This window comes from Channa argus, chromosome 5 (genome assembly GCF_033026475.1).
Source record: "Channa argus isolate prfri chromosome 5, Channa argus male v1.0, whole genome shotgun sequence".
Lineage (NCBI taxonomy): Eukaryota > Metazoa > Chordata > Actinopteri > Anabantiformes > Channidae > Channa > Channa argus.
Genome location: NC_090201.1, coordinates 22,973,489 through 22,992,702, shown reverse-complemented (window position 1 = coordinate 22,992,702; position 19,214 = coordinate 22,973,489). Strand labels below are relative to the sequence as shown.

The following is a 19,214-nucleotide window of genomic DNA, read 5'->3' as shown; positions in this document are numbered from 1 at the left end:
CCTTCAAGTCTACAATCCTTCCCGTCTGCTGCGGTTTGCCAACAAACGACGTCTGGTGGTCCCGCACCGCACAGACAACACGGTGAATGGTGCACATCTTCCTATGCACTTAAATCTATAAAAAAAACAAAACAAAGAAACTTTCTGCTCTTTCTCGCACTTGCATTTCATGAACTGTGAACACTTTTCTGAAAGGACTTAGCTTTGATGTTTTCTCCTTGACTTCTGTGTAAGACGCTTTGGATAAAAGTGTCTGCTAAATAACTAAATGTTAATGTAAATGTAAATGTTTCATAAATCTAAAACATAACTGAAACAGGATTCACCACAGTTGCCTCATTAATACACAATCAATGTTTTAGTTTAACTGTGAACCACATAGGTCTCAGTCTCTACAATCTCTGCAGCTCTGATAACATGACCCTTTGCCATTTCCAGTTGTTATAAAAAATAACATCATATTAATGCCCTCCTTTTTAAAAGTTTCCTCCATAATTTCAAACGTAGTTAAGTTTTGTACGGCCAGAACATCATCGAGCGTTTACTTCCTAAAGGTGTCATTGAACATGATTGGCTTCTGTCTAATCACGAGCAACAATCATTGTTTCTATCTTTACCGTGTAAAGCTTTTATGTTAATTGAAATTTGGAGGGGTATGGTTGTGTTGCTTCAAAGCAAGATGTTTGGTCTAAACTTGCTGGCCAGCTGTGGCTTTTCTGTGTGGCGTGTGCCTGTGTGAATTTCCTCTGGGTTTTTCAGTTTCCTCCCTTAGTCCAAAGATGCAGGTTAGCTGACGACTCTGAATTTTCCACAGGTTTCTATATTTCAGCCCTGTGGGAGACTGGAGGCCTGTCAAGCAGGTACCCCGCCTCCTGCACAGACCCACTGTGACCATAACACGATAAGGGGTATAAATGATAAATAGGACATGTTTCGTGGGTTATTTTGGGGGATTTTTGAAACCTTTTTGGAAATATTTTGGTGTATTGTGAAATATTTTTATGTCTTGTGGAACAGATTTTGTGTTACATGTGACAGTTTTAGCGTTTTGTCCAACAACGTTTGTGCTTTTTGACGTCCTTTTTGTTTTCTGACATGTTTTGCACCTCAGGAAACCATAGTAAAGAATCTAAATGCTTGTATTTTGATATAGTCTAGTTTTGTGAAACAAAACAAAAGGGTTTGCAATGGTTTACACGTGATGTAAGGTAGACAATGCTAAAATATGCAAAGCCACTGACCAATGTAAACTATACTATAATAGACGATATTGTGCACATAGGGGTTGGATAAAAGATACTAAATATGGACACGGGACTCAGCAAGAAAATTACAGTGTTTCTGGTCTACAGCCCAGATGGTTTGTGATATAAAATCACGGGAGGCTGTGACTTGCCTGAGAAAATTGTAAGTCTGGTAAAGTTTCAAACTTTTCTATATACTTGACTTTCCTCCAGCTGAGACGTAAATGAAAGAGGAGGAACTCGCCAGCGGTTTTTCTTTATCTTCACTGCTTGTCTTGTTTTTGTACTGATTCAAACACTTTAACGCAACATTCATACAAACCGTCTAAACTGTTGGTTGCATTCCTTAATGCATTGTTTATGATAATACAATGATAAAGCAGGGCTACAGGAAAAGTTGGAGCAGGAAGTGTAGAAGACAACTCCTAATCAGTAAAGGAAGTTTAGATAAAAGTATGAAATGTCCCTAAGGCCATCAGTAGATTCCAAGAAGTAATTTTACTGTATGTGCTAAGGTTGTAACAGTGGAAGCATGAGGAGGGTGTTTCATACACGCTCAACCTAAACCTCCCGCTTTTCATGCTTCAGCCAACACGAGTCCTTTCTGTTTTGTCAGAGACGATGTTGCCAAGAGTGAGTAGCTTCAGACCTTTCACATTCCTCGCAAGCAACAACGAGTAGATGGAAAAGTACAACATGCGACAGTGCTGGAAAAAGTTTAACATTTCTTTATTTCTGCATAAATGTGTGTGAGAAAATGGAGATTAGTGGCCTTCTTCCTGCAACTCTGCCATGCCTACCATTGTTGTTGAATCCTCTCCTAATACAAAGAAATTTAGAGGATTTTTTGTATTTAGGATAAAAACAAAATAAAATCAGAAGTTAAAATTATTTAAAAAAACTTTACCAGAAACAATGTTATCAGAAAAAAAAAAACATTTCATTTATTGGGTAGAAGAATTTACATTTTCGACTATTGGACTCAACAGCTGTAGGTATTTAAGTCACTTTAAGACAATAAATCCATCATGTCTTTTACTTTGTTGTCAATTATACATTCAATTAGATTAAAAAATTGTCCTTTCCAAAAGAACACATCTGTTCTGAAGAGATGTGTTGAAAGCTCATGAGGTAGATGTCAACTGCACATTTAAAATATGAAACATATTCAAACATTTTCAATGCCAATCAATCAGATCCAACTTAAATGGTTTACATTTAAAAACGAGGTTTAGAATTTTCCTTAAACCCTCAATAAACTATTCATTAGAAAAATCACAACTGAGAGCTCTGCATTTACATTAGGGTTGATTAAGTAATATGTAATATATTTGCTAGAAGTAGTATCCTTATTTTTTTTTGTTTATTAATTATGATAACATATCTGTCATAACAGTAGTCCCATTATCAAAGTAGTAGAATGAACATAAGATTAAAGGTTAAAACAGGGGTATTAACAGGGTGAGGACTGTCAGGAGAAGGTCAGCACAAAAGCCAGATGACTGTAAGAAGAGCTGTGCTGCTGGAGAGGACGGCACTTTGGTAACCAGCTGTCCCGCTGTTCAGCGTACAGTGTTCCCTGTTCTGTCCAATACAGGCTGCATATGCCATCACATGGGGGATGTAGTTCTGCTCGTAGACCCCATGAAGCAGGTGAGCCAGGGGTCCTTTAGCAAACACGGCCACATCCTCACCTCCGTGAGTCTCTGAGGTCAAAGGTACAGCTGCCTGGGCTTGGTAGTTTTTCTCCTCTATAATAAAAGGGGCACAGGGAGGACATAAGCATATTATTTTTTTTAATTCGTGAAAAAACACCCCACCCTAGGGTGGAGTGAATTCTCTTGAGCTGTATTTCTACCGGTCAGCTCTCAAGCATTCAAGAACTGTAATATACTTAAGTTGGCTTTGTGTAAATGAGAAACTTCTGTTTCTGTTATTGGGGTGGGGGATTGAAAGAAACTTTTTCAAGTGGCTTCTTCAGACTTTTAATTCTTTAAATTGATTTTTTTTTTTTTTTAAACTGCTTAGCAGAATGTGTGGGTCACCATGTTCTTTATCCGATGCATGAGAATTCAAATACACACACATTATTCTACAGGGGACAGTAACATGCCAAAAAATGCAGCAATGCATAAACAAAGCCAGATAATCTTAGTAAGCAAACATGGTTAAAAACGATGCAGGATTTAAATCGGCTTTGCAAAGGTTTATGAAGAAAGTTTTACTTACTGAAGTCAATAGTTGAGACATTTTCCCTCCCATTATTGGTCACCTTATAACCTGGCCCATTCCCATATAAGATGGAGGTAAAAGGCTTCTGATCAACATCACTCAGCATGGGGGCCAAACCTGAGGAAGGAGATGAAGCATTAGGTGTTAACTATCACAATACAACGAGGCATAAAGTAAAAACTGCAAGTCATTTATTGCGACAAAGACATAGTTTCCTGCAAGTGCACCATAATCATGGCATACCAAAAATTGTGCTTCCTCTGAGTGTGTAGCCTCCAAAGTTGAACATGTGTGAATGGTCAGCAGTAACTATGGTCAGGGTATCATGGATGCTGGTCATAAGATCTGCCTGACCGATTGCCCGGTCCATTTCCACAGCCTCATGCAGAGCCTGCTGGGCCTTTCCCTCATGGTGTCCATGGTCAATACGTCCTCCTGAGAAGATATAACCAGTTAGCTCAAACTACAGTAGTTTGTCGTTTGTTCAAAGCAGTTTGAGAGGAACATGATGCAATAACACTTCAAATGGTTATTAACGGTGTTGTACTTCTTTTTGCAGATTACATAAACTAACGTGCAAGAGTTGCGTAAAGATGACAGCTTGGGAGACAAATGGCATACATTCTCACGTCCACAAACCTGGCCAGTCTCTGCGTGAGGTAAGTTTAAATGATTAGTCTGCTGACGATGCAACTCATAATCTATTTGAAAATACACTAACTTCTGTAGTCTTGCAAATCATATTGTAAATTAGCAGTCTCAAAAGCCACACAACTGCAATGTGACACTACATCTCCCATGAGCACTATCTGCATTACCTTGGGCGTCCTCGCTACTGGCCGACAACCCACAACACTTTAAACAAGGTGTCATAAAGCTGGTCAAAATTGTGGCCAGCTAAAATGCTGAGTGGCTGAGTAACTTTGGAAAACTACTAACCACAGTGGCTGGTGAGCTGGTGAGTAAAAATGTAAAAGTAATAAAATAAAAAAATGTTAGCCCCGCTCCCAACTATCAACTTCTCCTTCAACGTCTCCAGAAATCAATAGGTCCTTGAAGATATTTACAGTCCACGTTCACATAGTGTCCAGCATTGAGCTGAGGCCTCACTTCGCTTTAGACAAAGTATCTAATACAGCCCTTTTCGGGTGGTGACTCAGAGGAAAGCTACATCTGACAATTATTCCAACTTTCTGAAATAAACATACTCGAAGTGAACCTTTGCTATCAAGTTCTCTGTGGTGTACAAACCAAAGCTGTAGTTACGCTTCGAAGGGGACACACTTTGTAGAGAGATGCAAAGAAAGATAACGAGCACTGAGGGTAATGACCGCAATACGTCCAGCAAACAGCAGACCATTAGACACTGTTTGAAAAGATCCGATGAGCGGAGCTCCAAAAAACAGGAAAATGCACTCTTTGACCGATATGTCAAGCAGATTACGTGCAACAATTAATTGCTACACTAAATCTGTAATGTAAAACTCCTGGATCTGCGTGGATTAATATCTTAAATTACCAGGACTGTCACGACTCCTGCCTTGGCTGTGTTCGTATGCTTCTTTGTTTGTTGTTTCCCATTATTATCAAGAGTTGCCCTCACTCTCTCGCCCTCCGTGCATACACCTGGGTTTAGTCTGCCACGCAACCTAAGTCTGCCACACCTTTTCACACCTGTTTCCACTTACCTCATTACCCCCATATAATACATTCATTCATTCATTTTATAGATTGAGTTTATCCAGAGTTGGGTCAAGGTAGCAGCAAGTTCTTTAAGGCTTTTCAGACATCTTTCTCCCCAACCACAATTTCCAGCTCCTATGGCAGGATTCCGAGAAATTCCCAGGCCAGATGACATATATAATCTCTCCAACATGTTCTGGGTCTACCATGGGGTCCCCCACCAGCTGGGCGTGCCTGGAAGACTTCCAACAGGAGTCGCCCAGAAAGGCGTTCTTATTACAAGTCCGAACCACCTGAACTGTATCCTTTCAAAGGAAGAAGCAGCTACTCCAAGCTCACTTTGGTTGTCAGAGCTCTGCACAGTATCTCTAAGGCCGAGTCTGACTACCCTTCAGAGGAAACTCAATTAAGCCACTTGTAATTGAAATCGTATTCTTTCGATCATAACCCAAAGCCTTGCGGCTTAGCTCTGTCTTTACCACAATGATTCATTACGTCTGCGTTTCTGCTGATGGTGCACCAATCCAGCTGTCAAGCTGACGTCCCATTTCACTGTCACTTGTGAACAAGATACTCCCCACAACACACTAAAACTCCTTCACTTGGAGTAGTGACTCACTCCCAATCCTGTCCAGGATGTTCACAAACAAGATTGGTAACAAAGGGCAACCCTAACAAAGTCCTTAGTCACCAATCGTTTGACTTATTACCCAGAATAAGGACACAACTCTCACTCCAATTGTGCAAGGATGGGATGGCTCATAAAAATGGCCCCAGCACCTAATACTCCCACAATACCCCCCAACAAACATGGTCATAAGCCTTCTCCAGGTCCATAAAACACATGTAGACTGGATAGGCATACTCCCATGATCAGTGCAGTGAGTCAGTGCAGTGTTCTGCATTGCTCCTCCTGTATATAAAGGTTCAACAATGGGCCGAAGCCTCATTTCCAGCAACCTAGCATCGACTTTTCCTGGGAGGCCGAGTAGTGTCATACCCTAATGATTGGACCTCCCCAAGTCTTCTGACTCTCCCTCCTCTTCAGCGGCCATGTTGGCCAGGTTCAGGAGCTTCCCAAAGATTTCCTTCGACTGTCAGACGATATCCTTAGTCCAGGTCAGCAGTTCTCCTCCCCTGCTATGTACTGCCTGGTCCAAACCCAGCTTGCCCTTTCTGAGGCGTCCGATGGTTTTCCAGAACTTCCTTGAGGCCAACCAAAAGTCCTCCTCCATAGCCTCTTCGAACTATTCCCACTATACATTTGGGATTACCATGTTCGCCTCCCTGCCGCCTGATCCAACTCATTAATCATTAGATGGTCATCAGTTGACAGCTCTGCTGCTCTTTTCACTCGATTGTCCAAGACATAAGTCAATCATTGACCTGTGGCCTATGGTGTTCTAGTACCAGGTACACCTGTGAACAACCCTATGTGGTGTCTGTTATGGCCAACTCACGACTAGCACGGAACTCCAATAACTAAGCACCCCTCAGATTCAGATATGGTAAGCTGTTCCTCCCAATCACTTCCCACCAGGTTTCTCCATCATTGCCAAAGTAGGCATTGAAGTACCCCAGCAGACCTATGGAGTCCGCAGGTGGTACCTTCTCAGGGACCCCACCGAAGGTCTCCAAGAAGGCTGGAATCTCTGAATGGCTGTTAAGCAAAAACAAAAACAACCTCAGCAACTTTTAGTTGCATAGAGGCGACCCTCTCATGCCCCGTGGTTTCAGTGAATACCTACCATATTATATCAGCCCAGTAGACCACTTTGATCTCAGACTGCAGGCCTACTTGTGGTTTCCAGAATTTCCAATGGTAGAATGGGAGGCAGAGCCTTTAGCTATAAAGCTTATAGTTAGTTATAGTCATGCTGCTATAGGCTGGGACCCCCCCCCCCCCCGTACTGAGCCCCTCCCCTCCCCTTGTCCCCCTCCCCTCCCCTTGTCCCCCTCCCCTCTCTTCTCACCAAACAATTGTCGCACTGTGTGACATTAACTCTATGTCTTCTTTCTCCCGCAGTTGTCTTTCTCCTTCTATGTCTCCGTCTCTCTGTCCCTCTCTGCAGCTCCACGGCTTTAGAGCTGTGTTTTTCCAGTGCACAGCTACTGATCCTACCAACCTGCTCGATGTTTTGTTGTTGCGTTTTGTTGCTCTTTTCTTTTATCTCTTCACTTTCAACAAAGTCCAACTGGTAAAGGCAGATGGCCAGAACCAGACTGAGGCCCACCCTGAGCCTGGTTCTGCTGGAGGTTTCTTCCATTAAAGGGAGTTTTCCCTGTCCACTGTTGCTTAGGACTTGCTCAAGGGGGATTTGTTGGGTTTTGTCTATACATATGTATAGTTTTGACTTTATTCTATAACTTGCCTTGAGAAGAATGTGTTGCAAATTAGCACTATATAAAAAAAAATTAATTGAGTTGTTTATGCAGAAAAGGAGAAATTTCTCAAGAGTTAACAAATGTTCAAGCATCACCAGCTTAGTCTTTTTCTGGCCTTGTTCACTTCACACTTTAAGAAGTAAAATTTAATATTTCTTGTTTAAAGATGTACAGCTCAGTTAAAAACTCAAAATGGTCTAAAATTGATTAAAAAGCAACAAAACAAAAAAAAAATATGAAGAAATTACTAACAGAGAAGAAAATGACCCAAAGAGAAAACAAAACAACAAAACTAAGGAAGTCATGCTCCATTTGCAGTCACTTTGTGTCTCTTTCAGTCTAGGACTGTAAGGGGGTGTAGAGGGTGTATTATCTTTCTGAGCCCAGGGCCCCATTTTCTCCCTTTTGGCTTATCCTGTGAGTTCAGGGTCGCCACAACAGATCATTGTCCGCATGTTGATTTGGCACAGTTTTTACGCTGGATGCCCTTCCTGATGCTACCCTCCCCAATTTCTATCGGGCTTGGACCGGCACTGCACAGCTGGGGATCGGAATGGGCTTTTAGGGGTTCAGTGTCTTGCCCAGAGACAGTTCGACATATAGCCGGGTGTTGAACCACTGACCCTTTGGTCTGTGGGCAACTGCCTTTCCAACTGTTTATTCAAACATGATGGTCAAATTCTCTATTGGTTCTGTTACATATAAGTTTTAGCCAAAATATATAAAATACCACTCCAGTAAAACAACCTCACCACCATTTTTATTTTGACAGCCGCCATGTGGGAAATCATGATATTGATATTTTAGTTGTTTATTTTAGATGTTGGGACCATACTCAAACTACATGTCAAACGACACCGGACCAGGACAAAATTTGTCAATTTGTCAGGAATGACTGACTCGTGGGAAGAAACCTAACACAAATGAGGAGAATATATTTCCCAGATGCAGGGGATGAATTTGGGTGGACGGCGTCAAAGCAGAGCTCCGGCCTGCAGACATCAGCATGGAGCACACTTGCAGCAGAGCTCTGTCTCTTGCAGCCATAAATATACTAGCAATCTGTACAGTTCTTGGACCGTAATACAAACAGCCAACATTATTAGGAACTTCAAATTTCTCCATGGGTCACAGAAAGTAGTGTCTGGAGCCAATGGAGGTGGTTTTAATGTTCGTGACCTCCTGTAAGTGGACACTCGTCTGTCCTGTCTGTGCCTATGTCCGACACGCCACAACTACAACAGTCTGAGTGTTGCTGCAGCTCAGAAGCTCTGTAATGTTACTGCAGGACGAGGACAGGGGAGGTGAAGCCACAAAAAACAAAAACAAAGAAAAGTGCAGTTTATTATTACAAAACCCTTTTTCCCACAATCTACACCAGAGATATTGAGCGATATAAAAGCTGGGATTCAGCTCCACCCTGGGTTTCTCCAGCTCAATTTCAAAGTTCACACAAACACAATAAAAGTAGCTAGAGCTGTCAAGTCATTCATGAAATATTAGCCTATAATTTTTATCAGAAATAATAACCTCGTCTGTTTTCCCTACAAAATGTAGCACTGTAAACTGTAACAGTTGTTCGGTAAGACATTGTCATTTTCCAGGATGCACTAAACTTCATCTAAATAATATAAATCCATTTCGAGGAAAAATCATCCAACTGCTTTAACATGAACACACTGTGTACTTTGTTTTATATCTTATGACTTTATGAAATCGGGGCAGTGATGTTGTAATCACTACATAATTTTCATGTTTGGGGCACTAAAATAAAAAAAAAAATAAAAATGTTTGTAGCACCAGCCACTAATATTATCAGTGTGTTGTTGGACAAAGGTACAAACGAACCTTCTACCAGCAGGTAAAATCCATTGGGGTTCTTCCTCAGGATCTTGATGGCCACCTCCACCATCTCTGTCAGTGAGGGATCCATCTCAGTATTTCTCTCTAAGTCATAGCTCAGATCCCCAGGTTCAAAGAGACCTAACGGAAGCCACGATTCAAGGAGAAACGGGATATAACATGCGGAAAATAAGCCTACAGCAAGCGCATACATATATGTCTCTTCATTTACACTTCAATGAGAGTTTCATAAAAATGCCGAAACTCACCCAATAAGTAATCCACATTGTTAGGGTTCAGTGATAAGAGCTGCATCTTGTTCCACACATAATGGCCTTTCTGCACAGTTTTAAAAAAAAATAAAAAAAGACACAAATGTACAGCGCAGTGTGAATGGTAACGCTGGAGTCACTTTGAACTCCTGAATATGTAAATGTAATTGGAAAGATAAAAAGACGGAGCAGAGAAATGAGGAGAATAAAAAAAAAGGAGCATAGGGAGGAGAATCTACTTTGTCCTTCATTCTGTCCATCCATTCCTGCAGCAGGTGTCTGCCGTCTTTCCGTGTGCCATTGTGCTTATCCACGGTAGGGTACTCTACATCCCCTACGTTTTTGGGGTACATGTACTTCCTTCCTCCTCCCATAATCACCTGAGAAGCCACAGAATGGAAAACGTTACAGGCTCAATACGGCTTATTTTAGAGCTAAAGGAAACACGAGGACATCAAAGAGTAGGTCACTATCACGTTGTGAACGTAATAATATGTTAAAACTCACTTTAGCTCTGTTAGAAAAACAGGTGGCAAGCAGAAAGTGTGTGTGATTGTGGAACCATACTGCACTGCATTTTATAAAGAGGTAGTCTAATGTCATTTCAAACATTTTTATCTTTCCATCTACTTCTTCTTCTTTTCCTTTCGGCTGTTTCCTTTCAGGAGTCGCCACAGCCAACAATCATGTCCTCTCTCTCCCCACATCCATAAATCTCCTCTTCGATCTTCCTCTAGACCTCCTGCCTGGCAGCTCCAACATCAGCTTCCATCTACCGATAAATTCACAGTCCCTCCTCTGAATGTGTCCAAACCACCTCAATCTTGCCTCTCTGTATTTATCTTTCCATCATTTGTTCTAATTTCTTCTGGTCATATTGTGTATTCTCTAAGTTGTGTTACGTACATTAATGTGAATAAACAAACTAGGAACCAGAGCTAGCTTTCTATCTAGCCCACTACCTAGGCTGAGTAACTGCCCCCACTCCCTTAAAGTACAGTGAATTTACTTTTAAATTGGCAAATGCGGTATGGACTGGACTTGTAAGGTGTAGTGTCACCTACTAATCTTCTAGACTATTCAAATTATATTAGTTGTAATGGATGAAAATCTGATTTTAAAAGGCCAATTTGAAGAATAAAAAAAAGGTTGTTTTCCAATGATTTTCTATTTGTTTCTGGGCCAGTGAGACGCATGCAAAAGTTGCTTCCCAGCGCTGTTCCCTGTTCCCAAGAGTCGACGACAGTGCCAATATGTTAATATTTACCAATTCTCCAGATTTGTTTAACTCTTCGGCATACTTACAGTGTTTTCAAACTCAAAACAAAGTACAGATCTAGGAGGGAATGAGAATTATTTTTCATTTTGACATTAAAGTAAAGTATTTACCAAATTGCATTTCATCCCGAATGGACCGTGAATGTTTGCAACAATTCGTCCATAAACTTTCCACTCACATCAATGTCGGGAATGTTTTCAAAGAGCTGTCTAGCGATGTCCTTGCAGCCCGACTGCAGCGCTTCAGCTGGCATCTCATTGTCGGAGTACCAGTCTCTGTCCACGCAGTGGGCGTAAGCGGCACTGGGGGTGGCGTGGTTGATACGCGTTGTAGTCACGATTCCCACAGACTTGCCTGCAATGAACACATGCCGTTCACATCAGTGTCCCTGATATTACTCAGCGTAGATAAATAGATACTTTATTCCTCCCAATGGGAAATTCACAAATACCAGCAACAGAAGAAAAAAAAAAAATCATCGTTTTAGTGTTAACACGAAAAACATAACAGCTAAACCAACAGGAGACAGTCTCCTAAAATCATAAACACTTTTACTTTGGGCAAATAGAGCTGCTGCCTGAACCCCCACACCCTGACCCTCACCCCCCAGCACCCTCTGAATATCCAGGATTCTCCTTGCTTTCATATCTGTGTCTCCTTTCCTGTGGTGCCCTTTATCATTTTGACTCTGCAGTACACAAGAGATTTGGTTAAAAAAAATATTTCACTACAAGTGGAAGTGTCATTTCAAACTCTTTACTTTTTAACAGGCGCAGTAACCAGATTTCTACAGAACTGTGCATGTTGAAGCCAGTCCAAAAGGCAAGTACTGGCTGGTTTTATATACAGTGAACCACTTGAAGCAAGGAAGCAGAGACATCAGAGGTTAAAAAAATAAAGAAAGAAAAACAAACAAAAAAAAAAACCTAATGAAACTTCCCAGCATGGACGTTCAAACAGAGGATTTAGAAACAAAAGCCAGTTGAAAACATGTCTCTTGTATTTTCAAACTAGGATGGTTCAGAAATTACCCTCCGGGTCAAGTTAATGTGACTTACACGGTGCTCTATGGCTAATTTTGGCCATAAGGACAGAAAAGGGGAAACAAGCTGAATTTAAAAAAAGAAATTATTAAGAGCAGCACTTTCAAGAACACCTCAAAGTCAGCGCTTTGAACAATCCAGTCAAGTATTCTCACTTCATATTAACACATCATTAACTACATCCATGGTTAGTCAAATGCACAATATAATTTGCAGAGCGAAAACCTAAAATTGGGACTCAGTAAAGAAAAAAATAATAAAGCAGAGTGTTATTTTACACGTATTTATTGTCATTCTACCTGCGTCTTTTGCCCATCTAAGGATGGAGGTGACCTCGTTGCCCTTTGTGGTGTTACACTGGGACCGGACAGCCGCTGCATTCACACCCACCGTGCCCTCGTTGGCCTTGACCCCGCACAGGTACGCTGTGGCGGTGCCAGCACTGTCCGGCACCTGGGCATTAGTGTTGTACGTCTGCAGAGAAACAGGCCACGGACATGTGGTCAGAACATCGAGTCAGGATGTTTGTACATGTCCTGACGTGTATGCAGGGCTGTGTGTAGTATCATCAATCTCCATGACTTTTTATGTACATTGCGTAATTTTACACAACTTTGCAATATGATAACCTGGCATATTTTCCATAAGTGTGGGCCAATTTTAGCTTGATGGGCTGTACTTTGCATTCGCCTGAGGAGACATTTGTGGAAACAATGAGACATTCGAAACGTCAGTGCAAGTTCCATGAGGACCCTACAAAGTTTAAGTAATAGTTTTGACATGTATCGTGTTAAACATGTTTTGGAATCTGGCAGTGGACGAAACAAAGCTCCCTGAAGAATTTATGAGATGTCAACATTTATTTGTTTTTCAACAGGTTCTTTTTTTCTTTATAAGCTGCTCAATAGATCCACTCTCCAAGACCCCCTTAAGTTTATGCACTGAGATCATTTGTATAGCATCCAGATGGTCCAAATAAATTCTATTTCCAAACAGGATAATTACTGAAAGCTCTCCGTTTATCTACATGGTACAGATGGTTCCTCTCATAGTATTTGCCAAAAGTGCACTATTGCACACTTGTATAATCATGTTACCTACAAAATACAACCAAAAAAACAACATGTTTATTACATATTTATAACTAATATTTGTTTTCAGTTAGCTTCAGGTATTAATAATTTACGATTTCTGTCACAGGGGAGGAAGAATAACATATGACATTAAAAACAGGTCAAACCTTGGCCAAAGATAGAAAAGGGAACTTGTCCATCTCCAGCAGTGTCTCCTCTCCACTCTGTCCTTTCAGCTGACCCTTCAGTATTCGAGCAGCCGTCACCGTGGGAACGCCCATCCCTACACACCAAAAGCAGGTCGGCTGTTAGGATTTTATTCATTTCGCAGAGTCAGTAGATGGGAAACAGCAACATGTTTCATTCCCTGCTGTGCTTCCTTTGCACCATATAAAATGTCTTTGCTGTCTCTGGCATCGTAGAACAGGATGTCTGCTGGTAGGCCAAACATTTTCTTAGACAGCAATTACTGCAAAAATCGTTTGGAAAGAAATCTATAATTTTTAGATAACATGAGGAAATAATGTGAACATGCAGAGTATAGCTTTCCATTGTTTGCTTTTCCCCAGAATTTCTTTAAATTTGACCCCATGGACCACTTGGACTCAAGCACTGACTGATAAGATTCTGGTGGTCAAAGGTAAAAGTCACTGCGACCTGACATTCATCCCATTCTTGTGAATGTGTTAGCACAGGAAAGCCTTGATAAAACTTCTTCAAATTTAAAACGCATGTCCACAAAAAACCACACATCAAATGTTTGGTCAGAGTCACGGTGACGGTGACTCAATTCAAATCAGTGCTGAATGTCAGAAATACTTGGAGGGAATTTCCATTTTTATACAATGTAATTATAATATACATTCGTTCGACACAATGTTCGAATTTTGTGAAACATTTTGTACAATAAATACCTGAAAAATACAAAAAACTAGTTTGAATCATGCAAAAGACTCTCCTACATGATTACAGTGATGCATAATATGCAAATCTGAAGGATTTTGTACAGCTGAGTTTGATTACTCTCCTAGAAAAATGTTGACAGTGCTTAGGAAATGTTTTCCAGTTAGTCAATCATTCTCGGATTTGCTTATTTTATCTTAATACCTGTAACTTTAAAACCCCGCTAACATGACCCTACGTGCCGCAGTGGCCAAGAATGTCATGTTGTTGCTACAGTCCAAACAGAGGCCAAACTGAGCCACCCATCACACAGAGAAGTCCGGTGATCTGTCGGCAGCACAGTTAGCTGCTATTTCTTCACCTTGCGTGTTTAAAAATATTTGAAATGAACCATTAATCAGGGCAGAGTGGTCAAAGTAGTTATTTGGACGTTTTGTGATGCATTTACTGAGACCTTCAGGCTTTAAGGGGTTTGACACAGGGCTGGGAGAAATTAAATCAGAACATGATATTAATGACATGATATTAATGGCTTACCATCTCCAAGAAAGAAGATGAGATTCTTGGCTATGTTTTTATTGAGATCCTGCAGCACCAGAGCGTCCTTCAGCGTCCGCTGGGCCCATGCATTCCAAAACTTAGGATCCTTTTCTTGCTCTGTATGTGCCAATAAAGAAGTTCCGTTTAGATTAGGACGGCTAGAGAAATGAAAACCTTTGCATGTAAAAAAGTGAAGTACATGTAAATTGATGTGAGGACATTTTTTTTTAGAATAGTGTAAATGGCGAAAATGAACTAGAATTAACTCAAAAGAACTGTCTTTAAATATAAAATTTATGGTTTAAGTCTTTCTAAAATGCGTCTATCTCCTACAAGGCAGCAGGATTGAGATTGTTTTAAAATGTATTTAAACAATTATTTCCTGTTATTTGTGACTGTGACTAAATTGAGCCCCAGAGCAAAACAAACAGCAAGTGTGTATAAAAACTAGAGATGCATTGGGAAACTAAACATCCTCACACAGGTACAAACATTCTCCTACAGCCCTGAAACACTCCCATGTGGTGCAGAACAACGTCTGGACAGTTGTGTTTATACGGCTCCAGACTAACAACAAGGTAACTTACCTGGGAATTGTGGCTTCCCAAGACTCAATGAGATCAACCAGAAGCAGATGATGATGAGCCGGGCTGACACATTCATGATGTCGTCTCCGCGTAGCTGACGCGTTTCTTTAGATGCCTGTAAAATCCCAGTTTGCGAAGGTGAGGAAGCCTGGCCACAGTTGCCTCACAGCTCACAGAGACAAAGGACGCACACTAATAGTTAGGTCAGCGGCATCTCATCACACACTGGCTCTGACCTACTGGGTTAATATGTATTTACTCTGCGACTACACGACTAAGCACGTCATGCTCCCACTGTGGCAATGCAATAACCAATTTCTGTAAGGGACCAACGTAAACACAAGCTCCTGTTATCAAAAAGAAATCCCCACTGAAACACTGGCTCTTTCCCACAGCGTGACTCTAACACAAACTGTGGGGATAAGTCGCAATATCACTCACTCCCTTTTCTAACAAAAGCTTCCCAAATTAAGCAACAGGTGACGTATGGCTGTGTGAGGAGGCCACAGGCAAGAGAAGAGCACAACCAGCAGTCTGTCCTCATGTCAACAGTGATGTAGATGAAAGATGTTTCTTTGCAGTGGTAGACTCACTTGTTAAAAGCAGATCTTTGAGCACAACATCAGGCATCGCAGCAAAAACAAAAGGAACGTTTGAAGCCTCTCGATGAATGTAAGTAGTCACAACAGGAGCCCCTAATGGTTCATGGCGAGTTAGGCTTTCATCTGTATTTATCCACACACTCCTCCCTTCTTCCCTGTGCTTATGGTCAAGGTCATTTTAATGGGATTGTGCTCCATAGCATCGAGAGGCTTTAGAGCCATAACAAAGCCGATTAATGGCAAATGATTGACTGGACACGTCCACCCCTGAGAAAAAACTGATGATGCTTTAGTCTAAAAATCTTTCACCCGTGCAAACCGAAGAGAAGGTTTCTGATTCTTTTGCGCTTTTTTTTTCTAAGTATTAATACATTTGGATACAAACTTTAAAAAGAAAAACTCATAGCTTGCAAATTGAAAGTATAGTAGATCTATAAAATGCTCACTCTCTAGTTTAACTGTGTATTACATCAAGCTATGGTCTGATGTCATCTCAATACAGACATCACACATTTGCACCTTTCGAAGCAGAACACCTCATCAACAACTTCTAAAAGCTCCGAAAGGAAACGATGTCATCGTCTGTTCAGGTGCCATCTGGTTTCATTCAAAAGAAGCAAGTCTGAACAAACTAAGACACATAAAGTAACAACCCTACACCAACGTACAATTAATACAGGACAAGACTGTAAAAAGATACATTAATCATTTCTCAGACAGTGATCTCAAAAACTCCCAGGTCCACCCAGAGGCAGTGAGCCAGCCAGTCTGCAGGTAAAATAGCAGAGCAGGGCCACAACAGCAACCAGCAGGGCTCCAGTGAGGGCAGTGGTCAGTATCAAGTGAAATCCCACTTCAGTCATGGTGCCATCAAGTATCCAGCTGCTCCGGTGAGCCCAAAACCGAGCTGGTGACAAACTCCCCCCAACAACAGTTTGCTTCCCCTTCTTTAGCTCTATCCTCAACTGCTAGTAAAACCCCGAAGCGAGTCCCTCAAATGCTGAAATGTGTCACTCCAGCAGGTATCGGCTTCAAATCTTGGATTAGGCCTGGATTATACTCAGGAGTGGACGACTACCAAAAAGGGGCTGATGTCTGCAGTTAGACAAACAAATGTCCACAATTCTCACTGCTTCCCTTGTTGCAAAGGTGGACGAAGAATTTTCAAACAGACAGGATTGTGAGTTATCGTCCCCGTATCTGTTCACTGTTTGTAAATAGGCAGCTTGGTTTACTTTTCACACAGCACTGCATCATCCAAACACTTGTATGCACACAGAATAACTAACCTTTGCGCTCGAGTCTCCCCCTGACAGGGATGTCTTTTGTTCTCTTATTCAAAGACTTGATGTGTCACTATGAGAGAGTGAAACAGTATGTACTAACAGCAAAACATCATGAAACACTTAATTATCACAGAGTCAAAAACAAATGGGTTGTGGGAGTCCAGATCCCAGCAAACCTCTTTAATGTGTTTTTAAATCCAACACATCCACAGCACAGCTGAGACCGTATCCATTAAAAAGCCTTCAGTAAGAGAAAATGGGGTATTCCACTGCAAACGAGCTGGGGAATAAGACTGCAAGCGTTTCAAACCACTTCGAAGAGGGCAAGAAGTCACTTTCAGGCTGTAGCCTCCTAAAGAATTACAGCATTAAATGAATGAAAACTGTCCGACTGGAGACCCTCGACAACAGCACTTAAACCCCGTGTAAACAGAAATAAAAAAAACATCTGGGTGCAACAGATGACTACAAACAAACACATATATTTAAAAGCCAGACGGGATCATTTAGTGCAGAACAAGGGTTAAACTGGAATCAGTGTTCGGATGCTGAGAGGACTTTATGCAACAAAAGGAGAGTTGAACAACCTGCGGCCACATTTCGGCCAAGTCTACTGCACGTTTCTCCCAAAGCAATTTATCAGCTTAAAACAAGGCAAAGAACAAGTTCATCGTAGTTTTACTCACCCAAAAAAATGTACATCCAAATGTGAAGCTCATTCAGCCTTTCTTCTTGAGGTGTGTGTCCTTGATGTCGCTTTCACAACCCTTTTTATAAGGCCACGGTTGTTCGACTCCGGATACCGTGCTCTGAGAATAGCGGGCTGTATCCCACTGGAGGGGGGGGGGGCAAAAACCCTTAGAAATAAAGATGCCGTGCCGCTGCTGTGGGAGAAGATGACGGACCGAGAGCTCCGCCTGTCCGAAGACTGATGCATTGCTTCACGGTCAGAGCAGCTGCAATCCTTCACTGTCCTGCATTCATAACTACTCCTGCCAGATGTGTAAAGTAACTAAAACTCAGATCAGACATCACATCGACATATGGACCCGCTTTACAGTGGAAAATTTTACAAACTGAAACTGAGCTCTTTTACAAATTTCACACAATTTTGCAAACTGACCTCATGTCCATTTACCTTGTTGATGTGCCTGTCAGTTGTGTTTTCTGTTGTGCTTTGTTGTTGTTTTTCCTCCACGTGTCACTGGGCAACTGTTCCCAAAGCTTTAACTGATGTTGTATTATTTTATGTCATTCTTATCATAGTACAAGTATAAGAACCCTCCATGTTCAGTATTTCTACCCCCAGTAAAGGCAAAAATGGAACTAAAAAAAAAAAAAAGATATTTTTATTTACAAACAAAAATATTTTTTAAATGTCTTTTGTCAGTGTTAAGGGCGTTAGTAACACGTCCATATTTGTCAAATTACAAAGTCAAAGTTAATTTGAACAAAAAATATTATACATTATATAACATCTTTATATAATATAAATATATAACTGAAATACTTTTTTTAGTACGTTAGTCTCACCTTACTGCAGTGTAAGGTATGTCCATAAATACACGCTGATGTCCATAAATACACCCATTTCCTCCATATATAGACCCATAAGATAAGAATTAAAACTTTTACATTTTTCTTGTTTTCTAAAATAACATGAAATATATTTACTAAAAAAGAAGCAGGTCTACAACTTTGTCATAGTTTCAATACTACAGTGCTGGCTAAATTTACGGTGTTATTTTTTTTTTTTGCCCTTCTAAATAATTAGCATATAAAAATAAAGTTAGATCCATGGCCCCAAATACAAATAAATATAAACAGCAATCATATTAAGGATTGCTGTGTTAATTTAAAAGAATACTTGCTGTTTACTGTGTTGTCCTTTAGATGTCAGTATAAGTCTGATTCTCAAGTACTCCTAAAGAAGTTTTCCAGAGTAAGTTCAAAAGGATCTTGAAGTAATGTTTTGGTAGGCTACATGAAACAATACTTCCCTGGGGAAAAGATCTCCATCCCAAGACTCCCAGACTGAAAGAGACACGGAACAACTGCAATTTAGGTCGTCACATGATTTTGTATCTTTTTGTTGTTGTCAATTGTTAGTTTGTGTCTTGTTTTACCACTTTTGATTCTTTTTGACTATTAATTTTTAATTGTGTCTTACTTGTCGTTGTAATGATTTATTGTTTTGTCTCTTGTTGATAACACTTTTTGGTCATTGTGTTTGTCTTTTTTTT

General features: G+C 40.8%; 1 protein-coding gene across 5 annotated transcripts; it reads right to left on the bottom strand.

Moving 5' to 3' along the window:
• Positions 1-1,956: 1,956 nt before the first annotated feature.
• Positions 1,957-17,815, bottom strand: alpl (alkaline phosphatase, biomineralization associated). Of its 5 annotated transcripts, XM_067505915.1 has the most exons (13): positions 17,658-17,789; positions 16,975-17,041; positions 15,084-15,198; positions 14,494-14,613; positions 13,221-13,336; positions 12,280-12,454; positions 11,116-11,291; positions 9,898-10,038; positions 9,656-9,725; positions 9,393-9,527; positions 3,720-3,911; positions 3,474-3,593; positions 1,957-2,995 (listed from the first exon to the last, which is right to left on the bottom strand). In XM_067505915.1, exons 3-13 carry the CDS (start codon positions 15,157-15,159, stop codon positions 2,727-2,729), a joined length of 1,590 nt encoding a protein of 529 aa, XP_067362016.1. In that variant the 5' UTR covers positions 15,160-15,198; positions 16,975-17,041; positions 17,658-17,789; the 3' UTR covers positions 1,957-2,726. The 5 variants fall into 5 exon arrangements, with proteins under 5 accessions (XP_067362016.1, XP_067362014.1, XP_067362015.1 ...); XM_067505913.1 differs by lacking the exon at positions 16,975-17,041 and having other exon boundaries at positions 17,658-17,815; XM_067505914.1 differs by lacking the exon at positions 16,975-17,041 and having other exon boundaries at positions 15,084-15,252; positions 17,658-17,811.
• Between the last annotated feature and the right edge of the window lie 1,399 nt (positions 17,816-19,214).